The sequence below is a fragment of the Pteronotus mesoamericanus genome, unplaced genomic scaffold (assembly GCF_021234165.1).
Source record: "Pteronotus mesoamericanus isolate MK-2021 breed Mesoamerican mustached bat unplaced genomic scaffold, CSHL_Meso_final scaffold_31, whole genome shotgun sequence".
Taxonomy (NCBI): Eukaryota; Metazoa; Chordata; class Mammalia; order Chiroptera; family Mormoopidae; genus Pteronotus; species Pteronotus mesoamericanus.
The window spans coordinates 32,995,830-33,018,080 of NW_026555312.1; the positions used below are offsets into that span (position 1 = coordinate 32,995,830).

General features: G+C 42.9%; 1 protein-coding gene across 1 annotated transcript in view; it reads right to left on the reverse strand.

Annotated features, from left to right (window-relative positions):
• RPIA (ribose 5-phosphate isomerase A) overlaps nucleotides 1–21,711 on the reverse strand; it is a 47,494-nt gene extending 25,783 nt beyond the window's left edge. Inside the window, exons 1-4 of the mRNA XM_054591993.1 lie at nucleotides 21,394–21,711; nucleotides 13,577–13,637; nucleotides 12,042–12,097; nucleotides 1,689–1,748 (exon numbers count right to left, since the gene is read on the reverse strand). Of these exons, the coding sequence (XP_054447968.1) occupies nucleotides 1,689–1,748; nucleotides 12,042–12,097; nucleotides 13,577–13,637; nucleotides 21,394–21,678 (462 nt within the window). The 5' untranslated portion in view covers nucleotides 21,679–21,711. The remainder of the gene's footprint in view (nucleotides 1–1,688; nucleotides 1,749–12,041; nucleotides 12,098–13,576; nucleotides 13,638–21,393) is intronic.
• Between the last annotated feature and the right edge of the window lie 540 nt (nucleotides 21,712–22,251).

The window sequence follows — 22,251 nt, forward strand, 5'->3', positions numbered from 1 at the left end:
CTGATTTGGAAGTCTCCTTATTAGTATGGCAAAAACAGGCAATTTCGAGCAAATGAAGAGTTAAAAAGCTGACACACATTTGATGTGATCCAGGATTGCAAATTATGTGAAGTATCCAGACTATGATACTGACAAAGCTCCTATTTGGCCTTGCCCACTCTTTCTATTAGGAAGCTCTACCACCCGCCCCAAAAGTGGTCAAAGGCCAAATCTGTTCACTCATCTTTCAAAATTCGAAATCAAAGAAGCTCTGTATTTCTCATCACTCCTGGTACTATGCATGATTAATGTGGTAGTTTCAGGTATGGTTTTTACTAATAGCAGTAGAGAAAACCTCAGGGTACAATTCAGTTCAAGTTGCAGTTAGAAGTTTCTTGGTGTGGCAGCTGTGGCACAGGTATAAAAGCCTACAAAGCTTCAGGTGCACACCCTTGCTTCCATCCATTTACAGATGTACCCTTTATCTGAAGGTATAGCTATATTGCTCCTCCTTGATCCTGCACTAACTCCAGGGCCAGGCTTTACCTGGGCAACTGATTCTCCAGGGTCTGGAAGGTGGCAACCCTTTCTGTTGGAATGGCAGGCGCATCTTCAGCCCAAACTACTCTCTTAACATCACTGAACAGCTGATTCAGCCTGTGTCCTGGCTCTGCCCACAGATTTCTCCCAACAAACCCTTCCCATGATCCTTGCCAACCACTCTGAGGCTCATGGGTACCATAACTAGGTTACCAGACCACCATCAAGCCCCAACCACCTGCCTGATTTTGGAGTTGCCATAACCCTGCCCAACTCTTCCAATCCCGCCTTGCCCTCGCCCCTTTACCCCACTGTATCAAAGCACTCCACCACTCGGTCTTAGTCACCGCAGCCAGTCTGGGCTCTGTCCACATACATCCATGTGCCTGCTGGAACTGCTCCTGTGGTTTCCATCTATCCCTCTCTAAAATGTTCTCTCCTGCCCTTGCCACCTCACCTTCCTAGCTCCACTCAAACTTTACCTCTTCCCATTAAACCCTTCTAAGTGGCATCACTCTAGAACTAGAAGCACCCAAATTCACATTAAGGCTCTGCTACTTAAAAAAAGCATGGCCTTAGGCAAGCAGCTTTCCCTCTCTATGCCTTTTTCACATCTGTGAAATGGTGGGCACAAAATGGTGCCCACCCTCAAGATTACTGGAGATTAAATAATTTACCACAGGTACAGCACTAAGCAAAATATCTTGTCAACAGTAAGGGCTCAGTAAATGCTCACTGTGACCATGCTATTCACCCTATCACCTACAGCTCCCCTGTATTACCCATGTATTCAATCATCTTTATCATAAATCTTAATTTTAACCTGTTTCCAAATGACCATGGTACCTCACACGATTACTTCTTTTCTCCACCTGGCAGTAAGCTCCATGGGCTGGCTCGCTATCAAATGTTTGTCCAAGGACCAAAGGAAGCCCTGGATGAAGCTGATCCAATCCCCCTTCACTACATTCAGATTGAGTACTCATGGTTAAACCAAATGGATTGTATTGGAAATTAACCACCTTTCCTCATGTGACCTCAGCCAGGATTAATACTCAAGGTCTCAGGTATGATTACCTGACCTTTCTCCTAGAAATGACAAGAGATCCAGAGCCCATGAACAAGTGACAGCCATGAAAAAGGAGACAGAAGACAGAGCAGCCTCTTACCTCGGGGTGTCGGTCCAGGTCACTGAGAGTTAAGCCGTACTGCAGGATGAGCTGACGGGCCTATGGAGGACAAGAAAAAGTACCCATAATCACTTACCCTGAGCACATGACAAGGATTTCAAGAATTCTGTCGGATTTAAGTGTCAAACACTGAGTCTTGACCAAGGTTCCCTCCCAAATCCCAACCTGGATCACCAAGAGATAGGAGTTCTAGACCCATGAAAAGCAAAAACTAAGTTAATTCATACTGGGAACCAGAAGAAGGCAAATGGCACATAGTGAAGACTTAGCCCAGTGCTAATCTAAGAGCTCCTCCACAGTTACCTGCTATTTAAGACACTGCTATGGCTTCCTAAAGCTTCTGGTTATAAAAAGTTTTTAAGAACTTCCTGAAATAAGAACCAAATCTATAAAATATTAGAAAAGTTTTTAAAAACAATCCAACAGTGGGGGAAAAAAGACTGAGGAAGATCACTATGAATTGACATGGAGTGATTCCTAGGCTACACTACTATCAAGTAAAAATAAGCAAAAGAAAACATACTCAGATGAGTATGCAAAGACAGGGCTTCTAGAATGGCTAAGTCAGGAGCTTGGCAAATTGAGAGCAGCAGACTGGGAGAAATTTAGGATGTCTGTGGGAAAAGTCAGCACCACTGACTTCCTACACATGCCTTAGAAATATCATCAACCTTTAGCCCAGGCTGACCAAAGGGGAGAGCAGTGGTGACCACCACCAGATGGTACTGAGGAGGACTCAGAGCTGAAACAAGTGCATATGAACCTCGATCACCCAAGTCCAGGTGAGGAGGATTTATGTTCATGTCATTGTTCACAATATGCAAAGGAACCAGAGAATGAAAATGCTTTTTTCAAAGTTACATCTTGAAAGTATTTTCTTCTTAATGTGAAAAGCATCTGAGATCAAGAATCACAAGGTCTCGGTTCCAATCTTAAATGAATCAGCCATGTAACACCGGCCAATTTTCTCATCTATAAAAAGATGGGGATAGATGAAATGACCAACATAAATCTTCATCCAAAATCTTAAGATTCTAAGAATAAAATACAAAGATCCTGGAACTTGCCAATACATGGGCTTTATTTGGATCCTGATTCAAACTGTAAAAAAATATTTTAAGGATAAGACAAAAGGGGAATTTTGAACCCTGGATTTTTATGATGCTATTAAAATTACTGTTACAGTTTTTTAGTATTGTTGAGATGTTTAAAAGCCTCCCTATTTTTCAGGCAGATATAGTAAAATATATACAATTAATTTGTACTATGACTGGGATGTTTCGAAATAACCTAGGTGGAAGAGAGTGGGGTACAGAGGAAACAAAATTGGCCATGAATTGATAATTATTCAAACTTGGGGATGGGTACATGGAAATTGATTATGTTATTCTTTCACCTGTTTATGGTTTAATATGGTTTCTAACTTTAAAATTTTCCACAAGAAAAGGCTAAAATAAAATGCTGACTGGGAAAAAAAACAAGTTTAAAAAAACAAACATGACTTTGTTCTTATTAAGAAGAAACATATAATGGAGAAAACAATAATAAAAATGGTATTGCTGGATTATTTCCAAGTTCCCAGACTTCTCCAAAAGTAGTATGGGAGAAATCGCCTGAATTCCAGAACTTGAACTATAAAAACATTAAGAATATCTGAAAGGCAGCCTCTAAGATGATCCTCAATGATCCCCTCCTTTTAGTATTCATGCTTTTGGGTAATCCCTGCCCACAATGTCCCAGGGTTGGTCTGTATGACCAACATCACACAGTAGGGGGACGGCATGGCACTGCGGAGATGAACTGGGATAGATGAAATGAGCCACAGGGTAGGACATGCTCAAACATCCTCCCCTCCTTTTTTCCTTCCTCTCCCTCCATCCCTCTCTTACCACATACTCTGGGGAAACCAACTGCTATGTCCTTAAGACACTGGCCCTGGGCACAGGCCCTCTACTTAATAGTCTGTGAAGCCTGTGAACCCATGTGACTGAGCGTGGAAGAGAACTTCAACCACTTTGCATCTTGAGATGTCAACAGTTCAACTGCAACCTCATGATAGACCCAACTAAATCACTCCAGATTCCTGACTCTCGGAAATTACAAAATAATAAATTTAGTTGTTTGAAACTGCTAAGTTTGGTGGTGATTTGTGCCTTAGGAACAGTTAGCTAATACAGATGGTATTAGAAAAATGACAAGAACTGCATATAGTTCAGTGTAGTATTCTATCATGCAAATAAAACTGTGATGTACTATGATTTCCTATTAATTTTACATACTTTAAAAACAGTACTAAACCATATTCAAATACATTACATGAAAACTGGGTGTTAGGAAAATGTTCTATCACAATTCCTATGGAAAAAGTCCTGTGTGAATATATCATTTTAATTTAACATTTAAATTCAAAGCACCACTCGCCAGTGTTCCTGTTTGATTAGGATGTCCTTTTGTCCATCTAGGCTATAATCAGAATACAACAGATTTCAAATACTCTTGTTGCCCTACAAAAGTTAGCATCACATTGAGCCAAGAGTTGAGTAAATAATTGGTCATTGTAAATTCAATCCAAAAGGGGTCACTTAGTGACAGCCCTTGTTTTAAAGAATGGATGCCCAGGGAGGTAACATTGTGGTTAAGTTAGGGACAGAGTGAGGAACAGAAATACTGGCATCTGCTTTCCTATCCTGTATAGGAATTAGGAATGGAATTAGAAGAAAAGGAAAATGGAGCGAAAGATAGAAGAAAAGGAAAACAACCTTACTTATAAGTAGAATCAGTCATCTTACATAATAATGTTATTAATTATTTTATTAAAAGTAACAATTTTAAACGGAGTTCTTTGAAGTCTTGGCATTCCTCCTGTACCTGAAATGCCCCACTTTCTCCGAAACACCAGCCCTTTATCTCCAACTGAAAGGCTGTTCTTTCCAGGAAGCCTTCCCCATCCCCTGGCAAAGAGTGGACTCTCTCCTTCCTCTAAAAGGCACATCCTCTCTACTTCTTCTCTACTGCATATTTGTGACAAATTACACAACATAAATGCAGCATTAATTCATCCAGCAAACACTTTTAGAGTGCCTAAGGGCCAGGCGCAACACACTCTCCCAACATTGGAGACAGTGACTAACACCTCCCATGCACCATCTCCCTAATAAAAATATATACGCCCTCAATAAGCACTACAACCAACTGACTCTGCTTCCTCACCACCACCACTACCAGCCTCCCACCCCTGCATCTGGGACATGAAGGGGCACTGGCCCCTTCCAGTAAGTACTTCAAGGCAAGTACTGTCCACGTTGTGCAGCTGAGAGACCTGTTTGTAATTCTCCTGCCCCACACAAATACTCATCTTCCCAAACAATAAGCAATAACACGAGCACAGGATCTGTCCTTCCTTTAAACAGTGTGTATCCACATTCATAACATGGAGGACTCTGTACAATGACTTTAAGATCCCACTGGGTTGACATCCTTTAAGTTTGCTCTTATCAGCAAATCCTCCAACTCTCCTATCTCCCTACCTTTCATTAGGTGCCCTGTAAGTGGCCCTGCACACACAGAGAAGTCAAACCCACAAATGGCCTGAGAGTTAGAGGTTGAATTGTATTCCCCTAAAAAAAGATATGTTAAAGTTCTAACCAATAGTACCTCAGGGTGTGACCTTATTTGTAGACAGGGTTATTACAGAGGTAATCTAGTTAAAATAAAATCATTAGAGTGAGCCCTAACCTGGTATCAATGGTTTCCTTATAAAGGGAAATTTTCTCACAATGACAGACACACACAAAGAACAGACCATGTAAACATGAAGGCAGAAATCAGTGCAATGCAATGCAAAAAAATGTAGAATGTTGTTCTACAAGCCAAACAACACCAAAGATGGCCAGCAAACCACCAGAAGCTAGGAGAGAGGCACAGAACAGGGTCTCCTTCACAACCTACAAAGGAATCAACTCTGCCAACACCTTAATCTCAGAGAGCTGACCTCCAGAGGTGTGAGAAAATTTGTTTTCTGAGCCACTCAGTTTGTGGTGCCTTGTTACAGCCCTAGTAAACTAATACACTGAATTCAACATAACAGCCTTACCATGGAAGTATCGACCCCACCCGTGGGTCAGTCAGCACAAATGCAGCCTCAATTACCCAATCGGGATCAGCATCTACTGGATACCAGACACTAGTGCTCACAAGCTAAGAGGTCTCCTGAGGGTGCAGAGCAAACCCCATCTGTCTCTTCCTGCTCCCCAAAGTGCAGGGAACCAGAAAGCTAATAATGATTAGCCTGTATTTGTGAAAAAAGACAGGAAGCAATACCATCTCAGCGCAATCCCACAGCTGATGCTACCCCAAATATCTCAGGTGATTAATGACAGTCTAGAAGTCGTTCTGTTTTCCACAAATTTTACAATAAAATCTGAAAACATTTCCCCTTCTATCACCTAATTGAGGTAGACTGAAGACCAGCATAATCAATAAACAATGTTTTGGCTTAGACCAAATATGACTTTCAAATGCTTTTTATTTTCTTCTTCCAAAAGAAAGAAGGAAAGGAAAGAGTTAAAAGGAAAATCTATATAAATCCTTTAAATTACTATAAGTTTACTTGTTTAAAAGGTAGGGCTTCAAATATTTTTATTTTATTTCAATCATTTCATTTCAGGAGACTGCACCTGGCTAAACTTACCAAAAAAATCAGTTTGGGCTTGGGATGTAAAAAAACAAAAACAAAAAACAATAACTGAACAAGTAAATTTTTAAAAAGCCCTGTGAACTGTGAACTCCTCCTCCTAACTTCCTGGAACTGGCCAGCAGTTGCTGTTAATTACCACCATAAAACAGGTGGATTAAGAGCAGGATGCTATATTAAGAATGCAGGATCAAATTTCCAATTAACACCTGTGCAGTATAAACACCTGTGCTTGGCTCTGCTCTTTCCCAAAGCCTCTCTAAAATTGTAATAAAGGTATTTTTCTTAGAGGCATAAACCAAAAAAAAAAGAGAGAAAGACGACGATGACGACGACAATGACTACAGCAACAAACTTTTAAAAGCTTGACCACTAATGCACAAATTAATGGTAAATGGCAGACATGAGAAAGAAATCCTAAACCAGTACGAGACAAAGCTAAGAAACAAACAAACAAACATATGACCTCCCAAAAGATTCAGGACTCCAAGGCATTGCGAACTTCAGGGAGCAGACGATGGTACATGCAAAGGGAAGACTGGTGGAAAGGCTACGTAAGAACCTGTTATACCTCCATATCCTGCTCTGCTACTCCCAAAGCAGCATTTTTATTCTCTGGAGAGGGTCAAACAGTAGGTCTCAAGACTGGGCAGCCAGGCACAGGTGAAGTCAGGGGTACTCTTTCAGTAAGCTTTTACTGTGGAGAAGCTACCTCAAAACAGGGTGGCTTAAAAGCAAGTATTTATTAATCCTCATAATTCCCTGGACTGACTGGTAAGTTTCTGGTCTGGGCTGGTGGTGTAAATGGTGTCATGTCATTCACATGTCTGGGGCCAATGAGCCACTCATCTGCCAGGCCTGGTTCACCTGGGGACAGAATGGTTTCAGCAGCAAGAAGGGCCAAGTCCAATGCAAGAGCACTTTTCAAGCCTCTCTGGAAAACAATTTGGTCACATTCCATTGGCAAACGAGTCCCATGGTCACAGTCAAAGAGATTCTGCAAAATGCTAGACGCTTCATCTATCACAATTACACTAAAAATGAGAATTAAGAGCAAGTTTATATACAGAATAGCAATGTCTTCGAGCCCTCTTACCTTCTTGACTCCCAGGCCATGGGCAGCCAGCCATACCCTCCCAAGAGGGAACTGGGCAGTCTTCTCTGAGATAAGTGATCTGACATCATGAGCTCCCCAACTTAAGGGCTTGACAGAGAAGCCTAGAGCAAAGACCACCCTCATCTGAGAGCTAGCTTCCAATCAGCTTCTTAGCCTACCAGTCTTCAAAGCAAGCAGATAGCCAAGAGCATCAGAGTAAGAAAAACAGGAATATATTTTTTTACACTACCAAAGCAATCTAACAATATTTTGACTGTGCTGGTTGTTACATGGCTATATTTGTCAAAACTCAGAATTATATGCTAGAAACGGTAAACTTTACTATATGTAAATTATACCTCCAAAAAACTGTAAAAAAAAAAAAAACTTTGAAGAAACATATATAAAAGGAAGAAATCTTAAAAACAAAATTATCATTAATATTCTTAGAGAGGTAAGAGAAGATATTGAAAAACTGAACCCATAAGAACAAACTAAATAAATCAGAATTGAAATAAGACAAAAAAAGAAGGTTCTTGTTTAAAATTAAACATAAGAGAGAAAAAGACAAGGCCGAAAGAACAAAACAAGCCACAAGAACCAAGGACACAGGGATCTTAGAAAGAAAGACCAGAGAAAACGGAAGAAAGAAAATCAAAGGAATTAATGGGGAAAAAGATTCCCAAAAGTGAAGAACGTGAATTTGCAGAAGCAACGTCCCAGCAAGTTGAGCAGCCAAATGTGCGCGCGTGCACACACACACACACCACACCCCCACCCCCGCCCCCCCCCCCCCCGTCCCGCCACACCAAGCCAGACACAACATGGTGAAATTTCAGAACACTGGAGACAAAGAAAAGATAATATTAAGAGTAGAAGTGTTCAGAGAGAATAAAATATAGGTTTTATACAGAGGAGCAAGAATCAGAATAGATTCAAGCTCCTCAACAGCTAACTGAAAACCAGACCACAACAGAGGCAACAGAGAAATGCCTTGAAAAGTCTAAGAAATTATTTAACATAGAATTCTCTATTGACCAAATAACTGACTTCAAGAGAAGCTAGAATAATTACATTTTCAGATATCCAAAGTGGCAACAGATTTGTATCCCATGTGCTTGAGTAGCTACCTAAAGGATGTGCTTAGCCAAAACTGAAGAAAACAAAACTATGCTGGGGGAGGTGTAACGAACAAGACCAAAAACTAGAATGGATCCAAAACAAGAGGGTATTTCCTGATTACAAAGGCACAGTCCCCAAGATAACAGCAACCAGCAGCTGCTATAGCATTATCAACGCCAACCCTCTAGAGAGACTTGACCAAGAAAATGAAATTGATGGAATGAAATATCCACTGTGTTGGAAAGTGTTGAGAAGAAACTTCCTAGTCAGTCCAGGGAATCATGAGGATTAATAAATATTTGCTCTTTTAAGCCACTGTGATTTTGGGTAAGAGTTTAGGGTTGAATTACTAAGGAGTACATAGACAACCATGCAAATGAAAAAAAAGAAAAAAACCAAACACAACCTTTACTTAACTTTCAAGAAAACAAAATAATGGGCAGGTAAGGAGGACTAATAATAGCATACTACACAGGTCAGCCGTAATTTGGATGGTCACAATTCTGTAAAAATTGAGCAAAGCCTCATCAAAATGAAACTCTACAGGAAGACTAGGAGAGAACAGAGTATGTGTACAGTAAGACCAAGGAGGTAAAAGATAACCAAATGCTATCTTCCATATATCATTTCAGTGCAGAATTATTACCTAAAGTTGAAAAAATATATAAATACCAAGAAAAGCATGTCTTTTTGAGATATTGGAGCAAATATCCAATCAGCTAAAGAAGTTTTAAAATGATTTCCATCTAGCCCTAGCAGTGCGGCTCAAGGGACTGAGTGCCAGCCTGTAAACCAAAAAGTTGCCAGTTCGATTTGTGGTCAGGGCACATGCCTGGGTTGTGGGTCAGGTCCCCAACTGGGGATATGTAAGGGGCAACCAACAATGTCTCTCTCCCCCTCTTTCTCCCTCTCTTCCTCTCTCTAAAAAGAAAGACATAAAATAAAATTATTTCCATCTAAAGAGGAAGAAATGGTGGTGGTCGGGGTAGGGGATAAGGAGAGCAGTGGTGTTGTTTTCAATAAAAAGACTTAAATGATTTGCTTCTTCAATCCATGTGTAGGTACAGTCACAGGTCATGTAACAATGGGGATATGTTCTGAAATGTGTTGTTGGGTGATTCATCATTGTAGAACATTAGAGACTGCACTTGCACAAACCTAGAGGATACAGCCTACTACTGTACCTGTACGTGCTATACTTTTATACAACTAGCAGCACAGTTTTGTTTGCACCAGCATCATCACAAACATGTGAGTACTGTATTGCACTATGACACTATTTACAGCTACAGGAGTCTTTCAGCTCAATTATAATCTTATGAGACTATCATCATATCACACATGTAGTCCATTGTTGACCAAAATATTAAACAGCACATGACTGCATAGCTTTAATTAAAAATATTAGCCATAAAAAGGAATGAATCTTACCATTTGCAGAAGTATGGATGGACCCCAGAGGATATTATATTAAGTGAAGTAATTGAGTCAGAGAACAAATACCACATGATTTCATTTACATGTGCAACTTAAAAAGCAAACAAGCAAAACGGAGAGACTCATAGATACAGACAACAGACTGATTTTGCCACAGGGGAGGGGGTTAAAGGCTGAGTGAAAAAAGAAAAGTGATTGAGAAGTACAGCTTAGTAGATACAAAATAGTTACAGGGATGTAAAGTACAGCATAGGAAATACAGTCAATAATATTGAAATAACTATGTATTTGAAATACCGGGGAAACGCTTTTTAAAGTATATGATTGTCTAATCACTATGCTGTACACCTAAAACTAGTACAAAATAATACTAAATGGCAACGGAATTGAAAAGAGATAAAAATAAACATGTTAGATAATATGATGCAACAATTCCAGATCTGGTGCCCCACTGGGGGGTTGTTTTTGCTGTTTATTTAGTGACTTGCCTGCACATATAGTTTTACCTCCCCTGTAATGTATGGCCACTGATATTTTTGCTCAGATTGGGTTTTTCTTCAATTGTTTTTATTTTTAAGCCTAGATTCCTAAGAGTCATCCTATGTCAGTACAGTTCAGTTGATCAGAAGTTATGCTTAAGCAGCTTAAACCAGTTAGGCTTTCACCCTGTGCTAAAGGACCTGTGCATGGACTGGGGAATACAGTTAAAGATCAGGCACTTTACAAGCTGACCCAGGCTTTTATTCTTCTGCTGGGCTTTCTTATGTCTCCTCTGCACCTACACTGGGCACCATATTCAGCCAGTGAAGATAAGTAAATAGGCCATCTCTGACCTCTCTTCAGCCTGTATACTGCCCCTTGCTCAAATGCACCTCTTCCAAACCACCAGGCATATGTATGAGCTTAGCAAGATCCCCTATATGTAAAAACATATATATACATATGTATAAATAATTTACTAAATAAGAAAGAAAAATACTAGATGGTCAAGTCACTTGGAAAATTATATACCTAACTTTTCAAAAGGCCAAGAAAATCCATACAACTACTGATTTTAAAAGCATCTCCTCAGAACAGTAGGATTTCAAAGGCAAAAACGAGATGTGACACTACTCATTTTCTAGCCTGCAGCAGGAATTATGGTACCGTCTTAAGTCTCCTGGGTGACCACTCACCTTGTTGAGGGTCCAAAGAGATTTCACTCCAAGGAAACTCTGGCAGCACGTGCTATCCTAACTTCCTATTCTGTTCACCCAGAATGCCTCCTCTGCTCCCTACTCCAATAGACTGGGGCCCCCACCTGGCTTAAAAGACATCTCTCAGGCACCTTACCCACTCTTTCCCTTCACCAGAGGTACCTGGAGGCTGTGGGTGCTGAGCCTCCAGGGTTGGAAGAGTTTCTTTCCTAAGACCTGACTATCCAAAACTAAATCCACGAAGTCACACTAACACCAACCACCCTCCCCACAATAGCCAGATGATGGACAGGGACAGCTCTAACTCGGCACCTCTCTTTCTTCCCTTCCTAAACTCTACTGTCCCCTGATTTTTCCTGAAACTTACCTGGCTCCACAACTTTCTTCCACAAGCCCCTACTATTTTATGGTACAAAAGCATTTGACATGAACCCCAAATATTGTACTTATATTACTAACACATCATTTAATGTCCTATGCCCTTTGCGCCAGTTTTTTTCATCTATAAATAAATAAAAATAATGTTCATTAAGGACAGAGACCATGTGGTCATTTCTATAGACTCCATCATGCCTAACACAAGATACACTGAAATATTCAGAGTGAATAAATGAATGCACCCAAAGCCACACTTCTGAGAAACAATCCTGAGGAAATAAACTCTTCTGTTCATAGCCCTCTCACCTGAAACAACCCTGGTGCACAACCCAAAGCCACATCACAATGTCCTCAGGGACCCAGAAGATTCTCAGCTACTGCTAAGATATAGAATGGAAAGCAAGACATACCTGGAAGGAAGTGGGAATACAGACGAGGTTCAGGTTCTCTTGTTTCACTCTTTCGGCTGTGGAGACAAAAACAGCATTGGTGGATTTTCACTCTCCTCACTTTATTCTTCTTGTCATGTACACATTTGCTTAAATCCAACAGAAAACAAACACACTACCCCTAACTGATGGCTGCCTTTTATTCTGTGTCCCCACTCTTGGTGAAAAACTTGGTGAACTTATATCACACACTAGAAAGCCTAAGTAAGTTCTGACCAGTGCCAGTGCTTGCCATTACCATGTGCCTGGCAACATTCAAAGAACTGTACACATATGAACTCTTCCAATCCTAAAGATAAGTTATAACCCAAAGATAAGTTACAACTATTATCTCCATTTTACAGGTAAGCAAGCTGAGAAACAGAGAGGTAAAGTACAGTTACAGGGTAGTTACACAGCTAGTAAGTGGCAGAACTGGAATATGATCACAGTCTAGCTTCCCAGTCTTAACTACTTCCCTACACTGCCTTTTAAAAGGGAAAAGCTAGAACTCAACTTTTACATTTAGTAAAAAATATATAATCACTCATAGACCCCAGGAGGTTGTTAGAGTGGGTTTATTTATTCATTTGGGGGTTGCACCTTTCAGGAAAACTTGGCTTTTAAAAAGTCTAAACAAAACACTGTCTTGTTAAAGCTTAAGTCCTTTTAATCGCTGGGTTGCATCTTGTGAAGTTTAGATATCAGTATTGTGAAACCCACAGTTAATTCCTGTGGTTAAAATCCTCCACACACTCAGTGCTAAGGTAGAAGAGAGTATGAAGACCACGTGAAGCCAATGAAGGCTTCCAGGAGCCATAGCCCCGGCACCACAACCACTCCTTAAAGACAAAGCGTTGCTGCACTTTGTCCCCTGAGCACTGTCCCACAGGATCTAGAAGAGGTCAGCATTCGGTCAAGCCTCTCCTCTGGGCTTTGTTCTTACAAAGAGCAGGGCAGTAAAACCTGTTGGGCAGCCACAGGGGCTGACAACTCCTGAGCCTTTCCTAAGCACAGACACACCCTAATCAGAGCAAAGTCAGCACCTGCGGGAACCAGCCGCCCACTGCAGGCACCTCACATTCTCTCTGGGGTCAAGCCAGCAATGATCTTGATTTGTTAACCTGAGATTGCCTGAGAAACCAGACTTCAGAGTTTGCCTGAGGGTCCCTGAGACCGACCGACCCCACATACATACACACACACACACACACACACACACACACACACACACGGATTAAAATTCTGTTAAGATCTCACTTTAAGGCTGCTCCTTCCTTCCAGCTGAGTAAACAAAGGGCAACTCCCAAAGGTGCCTTAAGAGGCCCAAGAACCTCTCTCAGGGAAAAGCTGGAACACTCAGCTGGCCTCTGGCAAGCAGCCCTTCCTCCCAACTCCATAGCACTGGAGCCATACCCAGCTGGTGCCAAACCTATGCCCCACTCTCACCTCACCCTTCCTCCTCCCCACACCCACCATACAACACTAAACATCCAGGAAACAGCCCAAGATCGTACCTATTCGCTGCACAGCATGGACAATTGTAGAACCACTTCCAATTCCCAGCACTTGATTATTCTGCCCAAAAAGAGGAAAAAAAAAACCCAAAACATTAATACCATCTTTTATTCCCTCTTTAGCCCACTTTTTAGGGCTACAAAATTATTATAAATATTAGTGCACCAATCTGGGTGCAAGGCATGTGTCCTTTTTACAGAAACATAACCACTGAACCTCAAAGCTGTACTTCATTATAGTGCCCAGTGGCAATTTATCAGCAGAGCCCTCCTCCTTTTATCTGACACATCGCAATTTCCTCCTGTTAAAAGACAAACTAAGGAATATTAAAATGGTAAGAGTTTATTTAAACAAAAAATTGATTTGAATTGGGCAGCATCAAACTAGCAGATAGAAAGGAGCTCCAAGGAAGGGCCCAAAATGAAAAGCTTTCACGTACTTTCCTTTAAGGGATGGCAGGGTCTTTCAGGCAGATTACTACTGATCAGGCAATTCCTGACAGACTCATTTAAGATTCCATTTCTGGGAGAGTCAAAATTATAATTAAGTTTTGGTTTCTTGAGCTGGGATTACTGCAAGTGACTCCATTTTAGGCCTCTTAGTCTAATATTTAACACTCCTTATATCCTATCAGACAAAAGGCTTGGCTCACATACAACATACAGCAACTTAAGTTGGCCTTCCAAAAATGGCCTGCAGGTGAGCACTGAAAGATTCCTGACCAACCCCTGGAAGAGGCAATCAGCAAGGAAAATCACCAGGCATTAATAAGTCAAGGTTTCTGGTTTTACTGTCTTTTCACAAAAGCTTATTAACATCTAGAAAGACAGGAGACTGACCACAGACACCTTCAGGCCGGTGGCATCGAGGGGAACCTGCAGGGCATATCCAGCCCACCATCTAGACCCCAGTGTTAATAGAAGAGGAAGAGTCTGAAGTAACCTTGAAATAGCAAAGTACATCAGCATCTGTCCGGCTGATGGAGAAAGGGTCCACATTTTGCATAAGCCTGTTTGAAAGAATATGGAAAGAGGGCAAAGACTTAGTTAGAAACATGACAAAAAAAAGTCTTCATCTGCATTAGGAAGGATGTGCAAGACTGTACACTTCCTGAGTGCAACGGACAAGAAACAGGCCTCACTACTGAGCCTGTCTTCTTAACAAAGGGGGAAGGGCCTACCAGCAGACCAGGGTCAGAGAAAGGCCCCAGCTGAGGTTATTTAGACCACAAACAACACAACAAGATCAGGGTACAAACAGTCAGGATCTAATGTGGAGCTCAGTTCTCAAGCAACTTCCTGGAAGCAATCTCCTGCCAGTCTAAGGCAAAACAGCTAAACACCAAAGCTGCAACTGCCATTTATTAAGCATCTTCCAAGAAGATTTATAAATGTTATTAAAAATCATATCTCACAACCCCTTATAACCTCTTTAAAAAAAAAAAGATTTTACTTATTTATTTTTAGAGGGAGGGGCAGGGAGGGAGAAAGAAAGGGAGAGAAGCATCAGTGTGAGGTTGCCTCTCATGCGCCCCCTCACTGGGGACCTGGCCCACAACCCAGGCATATACCCTGACTGGGAAATTGAACCTGCAACCCTTTTTGGTTCACAGGCTGGAGCTCAATCCACTGAGCCACACTGGCCAGGGCGAATCTCAAGACTCACTATCCCCACTTTAAAGATGACTTCAACACTCTAAGAAACTTAAGACTTAGATGAGCAAAAGAGATTACTGGATGTCCGTTCAATGGCATGCTGGAGCCTCTAAATATTGTATGATCTGATCCTAGAGGGGTGTGTGCCTTTGCCTTTGAGATAGCATAGGGACCTCTGCCCAAGACCCCAAAGGCACTAGATAACCAAAAGAAATGCTGGACCACAAAATGTCACTATTCTTCCACTTCCTACTCAAAAAACACAGAGGTAGCTGATTTTATCTCCCTTCAAACTGCCTGCTTCAACTACTGACCCATATGCACAGTGGATCAATGTTTGACCACTATTTGACCATCCTAGGGTAGCGGTAATGAGCGGTCTTACCCCAGCTCAGGAGCCAACGTGCTTACCAGGCAACAGAGCTGGAAAAGGAAGTCATCCAAGCCTGGAATGGAAAATTCTGCAAGCCTACCTTTCTCAAAAAACATGCCTTTTCAGGCAAGTCCAATTTGTCCCCATATTATAAAAGCAGCCAAACAGAGCCAGCCCCCAATGCATTTCACAGGATGGTCCTTTCCTCTTTGCTCCTGTGTGCTTGACCAAAAGCTTAATAAAATCTGCCTGGAATTTCCTAGCAGGGGTGCCCAACTTTCTGGTGTGTCTGGGCCACACTGGAAAAAGAAGAGTTGTCTTGGGCCACACATTAAATACACAAACACTAACAAAAACTGATGAGCAAAAAAAAAAGATTTTAAAAGGTTTTAAGTAAATTTACAATTTTCTGTTGGGCTGCATTTATAGCCATCCTGGGCTGCATGTGGCCCACAGGCCACAGCTTAGACACCCTATATGGTGTTTCCTTTCAATTTGTATCTTGGGGAACCCAAGAACTCCAACACCAGTAACACCTTTACTAGACCATTTTACAACTCTAGAAGTAGACTTTAACTTGCAGAAAACCATTAACAATAAGTAATCCTTGTCCACAGAAACACAAATTAATTGTGTTTTGTAAGATTCATTTCATAACTACCTTGGAGATAAGTCTTATAAGCTTAACATTTTTTTATTGCATTTTAATTTATGGTTCTTTCTTCCAGTCAAGATTGCGGCATAGGTAAACATGGCACTCAGAACCTCTCACCACCACATGAAAACTACAACTCAACCACAGAATAACTGTATCATTCAAAATACCTAAAGTCTAGCTGAAAAGAAGTCCTACAACTAAGGACATAAAGATGCCACACCAGACTGGTAGGAAGAGAGGGGGCAGGAACAGGTTGGTCCCACATCCATGTGTGACAGTTAAAAACCAGGAGGGGTATGTCAGCTGTAGAAGACCCTGTGAGGAGCGAGGAATCTCAGCTCCATACCAGACCCCCCAGCCCAGGGTTCTAGTGCTGGGAAGAGAAGTCCCCATAACTTTGGTCTGTAAAACCCAGCAGCGATTGTGGCTGAATGAGACAGACAGTTTTTGAAGTCCCATGCACTCCTCTTAAAGGGCCTGAGCACATACTTACTCTGACTTACTCTGAGTTCCAGTGCTGGGGCAGCAGCTGGAAAGGTGCCAGGGACATAACAGGAAGAACTAAATTGTCTGGCATCAGGGTGAGGGCTGGAGGGCCCACTCTCTCCCAGATAAGAATGTTGGCAGAGGCCCCTGTTCCTTTGCTGAGTCCTGCCCCACATCTGAGTCTCCATCAACCTACCTAACATTATTTGCCCCATCCTGTTGATTCCCTGAGACACTGCCTCACCCAGCTTGTGGGCCCACCCAAGCCATTTCTAGTGGCTTTCCCATACAAATGGTCTATCTTGGCTGATGTTCAGACTTTCCTAAAATCTCTCAAAAAAGCAGCATCTAGCCTCTGCAGAAAAGCTCTTGCTATATGTCTTCAGGCTCTGCACTAGTGGCAGCCAGCCAGTCTCACTTCACAGCTTGGCCTCTTCCAGGCACTGCTAAGCCCAGCACAAGTAGCAGCTACCTGTAGATCAGTCTGTAGCTCCTGACAGGTGGGCCCAGGCAGGGAACAAGCAGTGGCTGAGCTTGTACTTCCAGGGAGGCCCCAAAGCCAGTGCTCCCAGTAGACAGCTTCAGACTACACTGGATTACAACCCTATCATTTTCACAAGCGACACACTCAAGGGGCAGGCTCAGTGAACACCATAGCCCCAGTGAAGCAAGCCCTACTCCACAGGGTGAGCTTCTGCACAGCAGCTCCTCTGCTATAGTCACAGCCAGCCCTCACAGCCAACTGGCCTGGGGGTCAATCCTTCCCAGTGACACCAACAGCAATCAAGGCTCAGCTACAACAGAACATTGCACACAGCCCACAGAGAGGTGCACCTGGAGCACCCAGTTCAGATAATTTCAGAGTCTGAGCCACTGAGCCCTACAAGACACCTACTACATAAGGCCAATCTACCAAGTCTGGGACATACAGCAGCTCTACCTATTAAATACAAACAGACACTGTGAAGCAACCAAAATAAGGAGACAAAGAAACAGGCCCCAAATGAAGGAACAGAAGAAATCTCCATAAAAAGAACTAAATGAAATGGAAGTAAACTACCAGAGTTCAAAACAATGGTTATAAGGATGCTTAAGAAACTTAGTGGTAACTTCAACAGCATAACAAAAAAAAAAAAAAAAAAAAAGATGTGGAAACCATAAAAAAAGAACCAGTCAGAAATAAAGGATACACTAACTGAAATGAAAAGTAAGTTATAAGGATCAATAGTAGAGTAGATGAAGCAGAGAACCAAATAGCAATTAAGAATATAAGGAAGCAGAAAACACAAAGAAGAAAGAAGGAAGGAGAAGGGAGAAGAGGAGGAAAAGAAGGAAGGAGGAGGAGAAGAAGACGACAACGACAATGACGATGACGACAATGACAACTGGCAGAGGACAAGGAGAAAGAGGAGGAAGGGAGGGGAACAGGAGGAAGGGAAAGGAGGAGGGGAGGAAGCAGAAATTTCAGTGTAAGGAGACTTTGAGACAACTTCAAGCGTACCAACATTTGCCTCGTGGTGGTGCTAGAAGATGAAAAAGAGCAAGGAATTGAAAATATATTTGAAAACACAATGAAGGAAAATTTCACTAGATTGTGAAGGGAATATACACACAAGTCTGGGAAGCAGAGAGAGTCCCAAACAAGATGAATTCAAAGAGGCCCATCAAAACCCATCAAAATTAAAATGCCAAAGTAAAAGACAAAGAGAGAATCTTAAAAGAAGCAAGAGCAAAGCAGTTAGTTACCTTCAAGGTAACTCCCATAAGACTGTCAGCTGATTTTTCAACAGTCATTTTTCAGGCCACAGAACTGGCATAAAATATTCAATGTGACAGAAAGTAAGAACCTACTACCAAGATTACTATACATGGCTCCAAAGAGAACAAAGGAGTGCACTGGGCACAACAGCGTCTGGCAAAGAGAACAAAGGAGGCTATGGACCTTCAGAAGAGCAGGGACCTGGATGGGAGCCCACTCTAGGTGACTATACTCCCAGAAACAGGCAGATCTGAGTTCAGGGTGGCTACCCAAAGGATTCAGTTCAGAACTCTACAACTTGTGCATCCACCCAGATGTGGAGGTAATTACCACACTGGAACACCCATGGGCTAGGGAACTGGACCTACTCCCAGAAATTCAACCCACCAGTAATCCCACAACCTCCATATTTATGTCCACACTTCATTCATTGAACATTTACTCAGCAGGCCCCAGTGGGACCAACACTTCTAAATGAAGATAAGGTTAACTACTCTCCAGGAGATTACCTTTATGGGGCTGGGCAACATAAACACAAAAATGACTGGAACATAAGACACCTGCATAAGGCACCTAAGGTATAAAGTGCTACAAAATCAAAGAAAATTTGCCCTCCCCTTATGAGGCTAAGGAAAAACTGAAAGGAAGAACTGGCCTTTGAACCAAATCCTGAAGGACATATGATTTTATCATAAAGGCAAAGGACAAGAAAGAGCATTCTAGGTTGAGGGTAATAATGTCAAAGCACACACTACATGTCAGTAGTCTGACTTTTGCAATGTTTGGGTGCACAGGGAGAAGAGAGTACAGAAGGAAAGAAGATGGTGGGACTGAAGACAAGGACCAGAGTCTCTTGTCTGTGGATCCTCCCCACCTGACTGGGTACCTAGCTTATAGCAGCTGTTCCAGATGCGTCTCATGGAGGTCAGGATGAAGCCACATGAAGGCCACTGTGACAAGAGCAGATGAGAGCTTCAGAAGATGATAATGTACTACTTGGAGGTCGACAGAGGGTACAAGGTAAGGGCAACTGCTATCATCTGGCCCGGGGGAGAGCCAAAACTGGGCAAGCTGGTAGGTCAAAGGGAAGGCTCAGCTCCAATAACATTCCAGAGATGGAACCAACAGATCTTAGCATATATCCAACTCTGATAATCTTACACAATCAAGTAAACAAATCCAAGTCACAAAGTGCTAAACAAAAACATGACCTTTGAGCAAAGGAGACCCCCCGTAGAGAGCAATTAAGTATGTGAATATGCTCAATAAATGTGTGGCTTTGAATTAGTTATCCCACTTGAAAAGCATCCAAGATCAGACTCACCTCCTCCCCAACTCTAGTCATATTTCTGGTGACCACACTGCTATGCCCTCAAAAAATACCTGGCAAACAAATGAAATGAATAAATCAATGGAAAAGCAGAAAATACAAAATTCCAGTAGTGCTGGCATCGCAGCAAAACATGTTGGTAGAAAAAGTAGGTGTCACTGAGATTAGGTGAGGTGTCCCCAAAAGGCTGATGGCGATCTCCCCAGCCTTTCACCTGGTAACTTCATGAAATAATGTGTCTGGAATCTAGTGTTATGGAGCTCTAGTCTGAGGTGGGGGCTTACAGATTTTTATTAACCAAATACATAATTATAAAACAAAGGTCAGGGAGACATGAGCCACCAAATGTTACTGTAAATAGGTTACTAGAACAACTAAAATAACAGGGCTTTTCCAACTGTATAGATTTCATTTACCTGTAGATTAGCTACTCACTTTATCCAGGCATTTTGAAATCTCAGTTTATTGTCCCAATTTTGCAGCCGAGGCACTGAATCCCCAAAGTAGGGCCAGATTACACATTTTACATTAACTCTGTGAATTCCCAAAGAAAATCCTACTGCTAACCAGACTCAGAACAAGTGACACCAGACAGAACTGCTGTGGAACTGGTGGAAGGACGCGGGAACAGGAGTCACTCCTTTTGGGTTCTGGATGATCCTTGGCCATTCCTTCTACAGACATGTTGAGCCACAGTTTGTCACACGGGCCTCTTAACCAGGCTGTTTGAGGATCGAACCTCATCTATCTACACAAAATAATTCTGTAAACTAATGTATTATCAAATATAAAGAACTATCATTAGAGGATTATACCATTTTCTAAGCAGAAAAGAAAAACAAGCCAATAAAGCAGAAGAAACTTCACCTAAGGGTAGAAACGCTCCACTTGGCTCTCAAAATACTATAAAGATAACTTGATTGGCAAGAGCAAATTCGCTCAGGTCAAAAGACTCCACTTCACAGCATCACAATTGCTGATAAACGAACAAGTGAAGCCACGACCTCGACCTCATCATTAACAGCTGAACATCTCCGAACACCATCCTCCAGACTTCAAGCGTTCGCCAGGCCCTGTCAAAGTGACGTTGAAAGCTCAGGACTTCCCCTTTGACTGTCCCCTTCCTTTTGGCGAGTACACACGCCGGAGCGGGCGCGCGCCAATCTAAAACCTACTTGGAGTGAAATTTCAAGTCAGCTCTCCACCAGGTTCCCAGGAAAGTGAGAATACCTCTCGGCAGCCCAGAACTAATCAGTTTCCATTTGCTGATTAAAAACCCAGGCGGCACGTCCCTTCGAGCCCCACTCAACATCAGACACCACCTGGCTCCACTTTGCAAAACTGCTGTCCCGCCACACAAGGAGTCTTTAGAAAGCTCAACTTCGGGTACTTGCCCCCAGTAGATCCCACTTCACAACGACCTTTTAGGAGCGGGGAACTAACTCGGGGAAAATGAACACCCTCTCTCCGCTCACGCAGCCTACGCCCCTCCAGGAACTAGGACGCCCTGGCAAACCCCGACACAAGCCCATTGCCCCAGTCCGGAGCTGCTCACCTTCACATGATTCTCCACCGCCGCGCGGCCCGCAAGTTTCTTGGCCTCCTCGGCCTTCGACATCGTTAAGGGGCCTGGCAAGACGCTGTTGGCTTCCCCGCCGTAAGTGTTTGTTCGACCCGCGCTGCCGCAAATCCCGGACTGCGCGCACCCCGGAGGCTGCACGTGGGAACCAGGGACTCCCCAACTGTTCCCGCCTCCTCCAGAGGCCGCGCCCCCGGCCCGCCCGGGCAGTGGGGCCAGGACCCGCCCGTAGAGGGTGCTGAAGGGCCCAGGGCGCTGCATCCCGACGCCTGGCTCCAGCCTCAGTCACGGTCCCGCCCCGGGTTCTTGCGGAAGTCTGATCGCCACGCACGCGGCCGGCGCCCGCGCAATCTTACTGGGACGTGTAGTTCTAGGGCTTCCGTAGCCAAAGCTGTGATCCCTAGCCTGGACTACCAGCCCCACAATGCTCCGCGACCGGGGACGCATATCTCCAGCGACCGGCTTTGGCCACTTGGCCGGTGTGGTGGGAGTAACCGAGGATGTGTGGATCCTAAAGGTTGTTCTGTCTCCCCACACTTCGAGGGAGGGGATGTTAGACCTGACCCTATTGTTTTTTTTTTTTCCCAGCATTAAGAATCAGGCAGTGGACGAGACTTAAGGTCAGGGCATACGCTTCTCTGGAGACCTCCGTTTGGGAGTGACGTCTCTAGATTCCCAAAAGAAACGCATTAGAGATGAGGGCGTGGGGTGAAGTCTGCCCTAGACCTCCAAAAGCCTAGGACTAACAAGTTTAGAATCCTGGGCCCTAGACGTTGTCCTGTACTTCGCGGTCTTACATGGCGTGTTTCCTCCGAAAGGAGCATGATACCGCAC